Genomic DNA, 8,487 nt, shown 5'->3' on the forward strand with positions numbered 1-8,487 from the left:
TGCAAAACAGATCATGTGAAGGCCTTCATACCCTACCGTATAAACCTTATTAATGAGATTGAATTTAGACAAGAAGCCTTTACTGAGATCTACTTCTACGCAAATACGCGCAAACTTGGCCCTTTCCGTAACAACCACATCACCAGCATCACTTTTACGTATAGAGTTCCTATCAATCTTCAGTGTTTTCCCAAATAGATCACCTATGTTCCGCAAATGTTGGGAGGTATAGAACTCCATAGGTAACCTCGGAATACAGATCCAAACAGCTAATTTTTTAAGGTTGTCCTCGTAAGGATCAAATAATGGCCGCCACCGTTGAACATAAACATAATGGTCTGCCACAATCCAAGGCCCTTCCTCCAAAACAAAGTTGTAGTCATTCAAATCCGCAAAACGAAACAAAAAGTAATCGTTCTCCATATCAATGAACTCATGTGTCCCCGACAGATTCCACATCTTCAAGAGTCTGTTCAGCAGAAACTTTACACCAACCTTTTTTCCCAAGAGCTTGATAATCACAGCTTGCTTCCAAGGCCTGCAACTCTCCTTATATAGCTCTTTTGAAAATCTGTATGTAGGACATAAAGGATCATCTTGGTCATTTGATTGAACATCCTCCTCCATACCATGAACATCCAACTCCTCAAACCAATCCCTTTCCTCGACGTCATCCGTAACTTTTAGCCCATTCAACTGTAAGAGTGTATTCTTATAAGATATCAGTTTCTTCCCTAACACTTCTTTAGCTTTGTCAGTACTACGCTTCAAGAGATCAACCTCCTCAGTGGATGGTTCACCAATCGCCGAGAGATAAATATCTCCTAAAATACTCTCAACCAAACACCACCTTTATGTTATCCCATTCCCACATCCTTTATATATTAGCACACGAGAAAGACCCCAAGCAGTACGGTCACAACATCATACCAAAATTTATATTTGGTTGATTCATATTTAAATTTGTATTATGTTAGTGTTAGTAAAATATGTCACGTAGAAATTTGGGTCGTGTCGCAGTCAATATACAAATATGCATTTGACCTATATTTTCTAGCTATTATAATTTTGGTCAATTCATATTGTGTTGTATCGTGTTAACTCGTATAAAAATTAATTTATGTCGATGTCAATAACTCACAAATTTCAATTTGTGTGTTATTTTATATCATGTCATATCAACCCATAAAATTTATAGATCATGTAGGTGTTAAAATTTTGACACGAATAATATTATTTTTTATATATTGATGTTTAGTCAACCTGAATTCAAAATCTTAACAAGCACTTGGAACCACAAAAATAGATCAAATTCGGCATAACAATTGAGTTGATTAATTTCATACAGAACATAAATATTCTAAATAAATTATATTAATATAAAAATACAATTATACTATAAATAATATGAAATAAAAAATGATATGATTTATTATTAGTTTTAAAAATCATATATTAAAAAAAGAAAAATATTTATCATTTTAAAAATATAATTTTATGTCATTTTTAATGAAATTATATCATTTCAATATAATTTTATATTTTTTCTCATCCACTTTCATTTTTTTCTAATTGTATAAATATACCAATGATATAATTTCATTAAAAATGACATTGATTTAAAATTACAATTTTTTTTATTAAAAAGAAAAAAGCAAAATAATCACAAACTGACGCGCCTCTCCTACCCGATGTAACCACCTCCGCTTTTGAATCAGAATCCAACCTCCTCATTCACCACCACCACTTCCGGCGACCATTTCCACAGTATTCTGGCTACGCAGCGCTACTGAGACCGGTAACCTCTCTTTTCCTCACTTTCTATGAATCTTAATTTTTTGCTGTTTCTGTTGTTGGATCCATTTCCTTCTGTTGCTTAAAACGAACACGCAAGATCCCATCGCTTCAATCATCTTCACCGCGGTTTCTATTACTGATCATCGCTATTTGAGAATCCTAGACTTTCTATTTCTCTGAATCGCTAGGTTCAATTTCACGTTCGGTTTAGAAGGATTTTTGCCCCCAGCGTTCGAAGCATGGATGTTTTCATTAGTTTTGTCACTGAAGATTAAGCATATAATATTTTCTCATTCCTTATTAAAATTCATAGCAACCGCGGAGGAAAATTGTCGATTGTGATGGGAGTCCATGGCGTCTGGTTACTGCTTAGTGTTCTCACCCGTTGTTCTACTGAATTTTGATTATTTAAAATTGGAGAAAGCTAGAAAATGTCCCTGTAAAAAGAAAACACTAGTATTTCCAAAATTGAATATTGAATATGTGACGCTGCAATTTGAAATAGTTTGATAAATCTAGTGCTTAGTACTGTATTAGTTTTTGTCAAAGCTTCATTTCTAGTTTCTAGGGTTTGGTTTTTTATCGTAAAAGTTTTATTGGGATGGGTTGAAGGTGTTAGTTAGGACCTTAGGGAACTAGCTTTCAATTTTTGAGCCCAGGATTGGTCATTGCTATACTTAATATGCATCAAAATATTTGCCTTCGTAATTAGATTATCCAGATTGTCAGTATATTTATGTTCGGTTTTCATTTCTTTCATGACTTTTATTTCGCCTTTTGGTTAAATAGGTGCTAGCCGGTGCAATTCATCTAAAGAAAATGCTGGTTATAATAATGGGGCTCCAAATTGTGGAAAAACTTAAAATTACTCTTACGGAATTCATTGATTGTAATTTGTTGAGAAGAACATAGTGGTGTGATTTATTCAAGTTGAATAACTGATGTGGGCTTACCAATTCAAAACAAATAAAATTTTAGTTAGGCAGTTGTACATTGTATGCACGTCTTCTACTTCATGGATCATTATAATTGCCCTTCTCTTTTACAGTTATACCTGAATTGCTATATCATTAGGTTTCTTTGCTACTCTTTTAAACCTTTTGTTACTTATACCTGTACTTTTTCTCTGAAAACAAACTTCTTTATATTTGAGATCTATTTCAGGGTTTGAAAATTATTTGATATTTTATGGGTGGGTAAATTGAAGTTTAGAATTCACTTGCTTTGTTCAGTGGGAGTTGAACATATTTTTCGTACTGAATTCTTAGCAGTTAGTTCTCCCAGGATCTTTTCTTGGATTGAGATTTTTCCAGGTGGTGATATCGCAGTTCGATCTTTGAATCAAACTGTCCATAGAGAATATGTTTATGTAAAGAACCAATTCAACCTAAAAGCTTAAGCTATTGGGTAAGGCCTTTTTAATGATTTTATATTATTCTCTAACACATCCCCTCACGCAAGAGCCTTTTGGGCTTGAAGCGTGGATATTGCACTGGTCCAATTTTTGGTTTAACTTGTGCTTATTTTATTCAACTACAAAGTGGGGGGTGGTGAGGATCGAACTCGTGACCACTTAATCACTGCAAGAGTAGATGAATAAAAAACGGAAACAAATTCAAATCCCTATTAACAGAAAAATAAATCTCTAATTAATAGGCACTACAAATCAGGGATATGATTGTATCCCAAATAAAAACGGAAAGATTCTAGTCCTGATTTCATACAGTTTCACATTCATTTATTAACTGAGTTTGGTAATTTTATTGTGTTTCAGAGAAGGCAAGGGGCTTGAACATCTGAATTGCTGGTAAAATGGTTTCCTTTGAGATGAATGATCGAAAGAGTAAGTGGAATATGATATTTTTGTTCTTGTATTGACTATAATGATATTATATGAAGTGATCTACTATCTTTAATGCTTATGTATAAGAATAAATTATTGTGGAGTTAATTATCAACATCAACATCACCTTTATTCTAAATTAATTGGGGTCAGTGGTAGATGAACCCACATGAAAGATACAAAACAGTTGAAAAAATAAAATAAAAATAAAATAAAATAAAATAAAATAAAATAAAATAAAACATATATGTATATAGATATGTATATATAAATAAAATAAAAGTAAAAAAGAAAGGGACAAGAAGAAGTGGGGGAGATGAAGGGGAAAAAGACTAAAAAAGGACCATCTGGAACATAGGAATAACAACAGGTCTAACCCTCCACCATATTTATAGCTTTTCTCCATTCCGTTCTAAGACAAACTGTCCGCCAATCTATATCCCACTCCATTAAATCTTGTTTTACCACCTTCCCCCAAGTAAGTTTCGGCCTACCTCTGCCTCTTTTTGTGTTGAGCTCTTGGTAACAAACTTCTGTTCTTACAGGAGCATCCAGGGGTCTTCTCATCACGTACCCAAACCACCTCAATCTATGTTCTCTCATCTTCTCGTCTACTGGTACTACTCCGACCTTTCGTCGAATATCTTCATTTCTTATCTTATCCATCCTTGTGTAACCACACATCCTCATTTCTGCGACTCCCATCTTATGCTCATGTTGCCTATGTGCTGGCCAGCATTCCGCGCCATATAGCATTGCCGATCTTACTGCCGTTTTATAGAATTTTCCTTTTAACTTAAGAGGGATTTTGCGGTCACACAAAAACCCAGATGCACTGCGCCATTTCATCTACCCTGCTCTGATTCTGTGATTTACATCCTCATCAATCTCTCTACCTTTTTGTAATATGGAGCCCAAGTATTTAAAAGCATCTTTTTTGGGTACCTCTTGACCACTTAAATGCACGGGCTCTTGGTCCCCATCTCGTACCAGAGAAAACTGTGGAGTTAATTATAGTTCCATAAATTATCATCTTCAGTTATTTGGAGGGAAAGGTATCTGGTTTTGATTTATATTAAGGCTGCGCAACTTTTTTTGGCATCTTTTTTTCTACCTTGAATATTTTTTCGGTTTTCTTAATGGTCAAGTAGAGGACTCAAACTAAAGTTTGTGAAAGACTTGTTCTATAGTCTTTGAAATATAAATGTATTCATTATTCAAAGAAATCGGGGGTTCAGTTTATAAAATGTTTATACTTAATGCTGACATCTATTTGGTAACGACCATAGTCATTAAATATGGCGCGTACCTGGTTACCAGCTCTAAGCATTGCCTTGGTTCAACAAGGCTCCTCCAAGTATGCAGCCATTTGTGCCGTGTGCCTTGAGTGCATCAGCAAAGATTCAGGGCACATTGTGTGAAAAAAAGGGTGTGCTATAAAAGCTATGCACGGGGTCCAAGGAAGTGTTGGAACCACTGTGTGCATCTATATTAGGAGCACAATATCTTTTCCAAAGTCATTAAACAGGAAGCTAGACATATTAAACATGTTAGCCATTTTTTTAACTTAATAGTGATTATTTAATTGTGTTGTCAAAAGTAATAGTCACAATTATGATTGTGATTTTATCAAAATATTTTCTTCAAATTGAACCATAGACCCCAACTAGTTTGGGATAAAAGTGTTATTGATGTTGATGTTGATTTTCTTCAAATTGATATTAATGTCATCACCTAATGAAGCTAATTGAAATCTACCAATAATGGAATTGCTTCTCGTGTTGTACACAATGGTATCCCATGCATCATGTTGATTTGATTCAGGTTCTTAGGACTTAAGATGCATGTTATTAGATTGGCCTAATAATAACATGATACAATTTTCAAGGCATATGTTAGTGTCTTTATGTTGTGATATCATATTGGCGGATCTAGGGGGCGATCGCCCCCTCAAGTTTATGCTAATATTTATCGTAGATCCCATTTAGATTTATGAGAAAGGTAGTGTAGCATAAGTCCGTCCTCTTCAAGCTCAGTTTTTGAGCTTCTATCCTTCTTATTCCTCGTGGATGCCCAAAACTTGGAAAGTTCTTCAAATGTGGCTACATTACTCTGCTTTAATTCATGCGAATCTTGCTCTCTTTGGCCCTTTTTATAAATTTTTTGCCTCCGCCATTGACTGGCGGGCAGGATTAATTACTAAACCTTGTATTAGTTATTTTTCGACGTTATATAGTTGGTATCTACTCCTGTCCTATTTGACTATTTGTCAACTTATTTACAATTTTATCTTATTCTGTTTAATGAATTTGATCGGCACATGATACAGAGATTGGATTAGGACTAACTGGCTTTGGTATATTTTTCTCATTCCTTGGGATTATCTTCCTCTTTGACAAGGGATTGCTGGCCATGGGAAATGTAAGTTTCATTCTATTACAAGTTTCTTGCTCAAGTAGTTGCTTCTTATTTGATTTTGCTTAATAACATCTTTTCTGATGCCTTGTTATCTTTGTATCGCCCAAATCAGATTTTGTTTGTTTCTGGAGTGTCGTTAACCATTGGGCTGAAATCCACTATGCAATTCTTCATGAAACGAAGTAATTTCAAGGTAAATTTATTACATGATTACTGTCTCTTTCACATAGTGTCTCGTGCTCTCTCCACGGTAGATCTTCCCTGCTCACCTTTTGCTTTTCTTTCAAGGGAACAATTTCATTTGGTATTGGGTTCTTGATTCTCATCTTGGGATGGCCTATGTTGGGCATGATTATTGAGGCTTATGGGTTCATCGTACTATTCAGGTTTTGTGGAATTTGAAAGAAACTCTTTATTGTTTTTAAGTTTGTTTATATGCCTAAAGCTAATGATGAATTATACTGTGCAGTGGTTTCTGGCCTACAATGGCTGTTTTCTTACAGAAGATTCCCGTTCTTGGTTGGTTGTTTCAACAGCCATTTGTTCGATCGGTATGTAATTGTGATGAATTGAAATGTCTTTACCTGCGGTCTAAGTCTTCACAGAACCTTCTTCCACAATATCAAGAAATCTTTAGTCACTGATCGATTAGAGCATCTTAATTTTCATTAATAGATGTGAAAGATAATGACATAGGTCAGAAAGTGAAAGCAACAATATATAGAGAATGTCAAACTAAAGTCTCATGATACAGACGCTGCAAAAAGAGCTTGAAGTTTGGGTTTAAAATCATTTTCCAAAAAAATAAAATATAGTAAAATCGTCCTGGTAGGACAGGATGAAAAATCTGATGTTAATAGTTGGTTCTATCTATCTGTCTTGAGATTGTCGAATGATATGATGTGGAAGTTTTGCGACACCTTGCTAGATGATCAAGCCTTTAGCATTCATTTGCACAGATATGCCGAAATTTTCAAACTGAGCTTTTCAATTTTCTGTCCACTTGCAGTTGTTGGACCGCTATAGAGGCAAAAGGATGCCTGTGTAACATGGAAATCTATGGAAACATTATGTAACTGCTAGCAAGTGCATTTGTAAGTCCATGTAAAGAAAATACTCTCATATGGAGACCTGACAATGTGAACTGAGTTCACATCCTGATGGAAGAAAATGATTGTCATTTTATTATGATAGTCATTTAGTGCAAAGGAATTTTGCCAAGGGAAAAGGTTTCGGTTTTCACTTTACTATTTTGGCTTCTTTTGATTCAAAGCTTTAGTGGAAAATCAATTGATCTCGGCAGTTGTCAGTTCGACTCCATATACTTTTCTATTCCTATCAGATACCTTTGGGAAGCATCACTGCTAAGTATCATGGTGGCATTTGGTTACACTCATAAAAGCAGTGTAATGATCTTAGATGATGTTAGTGCAGCAATATAAAATTACTTTCTCTTTATTTTTCCCCTACCAAAGTGAGATGGAATCGGAGCAATGGCATGGAATTAAATTTCTTGAAATACAAATATTTTATCCTTAGTTCCATGCCATCAATTTATTAGTTGAAAACATCACTCAAGGAAAATATCTTCAGAATTACAAAAATACTATTACCGAAGATTAAATACCTCATTTACTATAATTGAAAACAAAAAATAATACAATTAATTTTACCTATTATATTCTTCCTTTTATGGTCAAGTTATATAAGTCCTATTTACCTACTCTATTAGTATAACAATATGCTCCACTTTAAGGTAATTGTATTATACCAACATGGATCAAAATTAAATCCTACAAATATTTGGATTTTTATCAAAATATCATACACAAGCCAGTTGAATAAGAACATAAATATAAACCTCTCACTCCTTTTGGCTTTTAATTATTAACAAACTTTTAATATTTGAGAAATGATTTGTTTACAATTTTCTTTTTTACAAATGACATTAAGTATGACCGGTCATACATTCTTGATTGAAGTATGACCAGTTATAATTAGTATAGTTTGTAAAAATTTGTAAACAAAAAATTTATAAATATAATCTTTCCCTTAATATTCATATTCTTTTTAACATCAACATAATACACATTAGCGTAGAGATCCATATTTGCACATGCTCAAAAGTCAACCTCATGATATTTATAATTAGGTTCATCTAATCTCATGTTACATGAAAGAAGATATCTTATGTTCTAGAGACACAAGTGATGGGGTCACTATTACAAAAAAAGAAAAAAAGAAAAAGAAAAAGAAAATAGAGTGTCACAATTTTTGATGGATCTATAGGAGATAAACTACTCTTATATTGCATAAGAGTAATTTTTCCCTTTATTAATTATACAATTCTTTGTGATATTAAGATCTTAAACCATGAAAGGCAATATTGCTAGAAACAATACGTTATGCAACACTTAGGTTACCGAAAA

General features: G+C 33.8%; 1 protein-coding gene across 1 annotated transcript; it reads left to right on the forward strand.

Annotated features, from left to right (window-relative positions):
• Positions 1-1,662: 1,662 nt before the first annotated feature.
• Positions 1,663-7,514, forward strand: LOC133288985 (vesicle transport protein GOT1-like). Its single transcript, XM_061486831.1, has 7 exons — positions 1,663-1,798; positions 3,572-3,640; positions 5,970-6,061; positions 6,171-6,251; positions 6,347-6,444; positions 6,528-6,609; positions 7,068-7,514. The coding sequence occupies exons 2-7, from the start codon at positions 3,610-3,612 to the stop codon at positions 7,104-7,106; spliced, it is 423 nt and encodes a 140-aa protein (XP_061342815.1). The 5' UTR covers positions 1,663-1,798; positions 3,572-3,609; the 3' UTR covers positions 7,107-7,514.
• The last annotated feature ends 973 nt before the right edge of the window (positions 7,515-8,487 follow it).

The sequence above is a fragment of the Gastrolobium bilobum genome, unplaced genomic scaffold, assembly GCF_033153095.1.
Source record: "Gastrolobium bilobum isolate Gb01-03AN ecotype WA unplaced genomic scaffold, APGP_CSIRO_Gbil_v1 utg6815, whole genome shotgun sequence".
Classification (NCBI taxonomy): Eukaryota; Viridiplantae; Streptophyta; class Magnoliopsida; order Fabales; family Fabaceae; genus Gastrolobium; species Gastrolobium bilobum.

Excerpts from the sequence above, each read along its gene's own strand:
- LOC133288985 (XM_061486831.1), top strand. The coding sequence starts at position 3,610 with ATGGTTTCCTTTGAGATGAATGATCGAAAGA. Across the intron at positions 3,641-5,969 it reads TGAGATGAATGATCGAAAGA|AGATTGGATTAGGACTAACT; the intron begins GTAAGTGGAATA and ends CACATGATACAG. Across the intron at positions 6,610-7,067 it reads AACAGCCATTTGTTCGATCG|TTGTTGGACCGCTATAGAGG; the intron begins GTATGTAATTGT and ends GTCCACTTGCAG.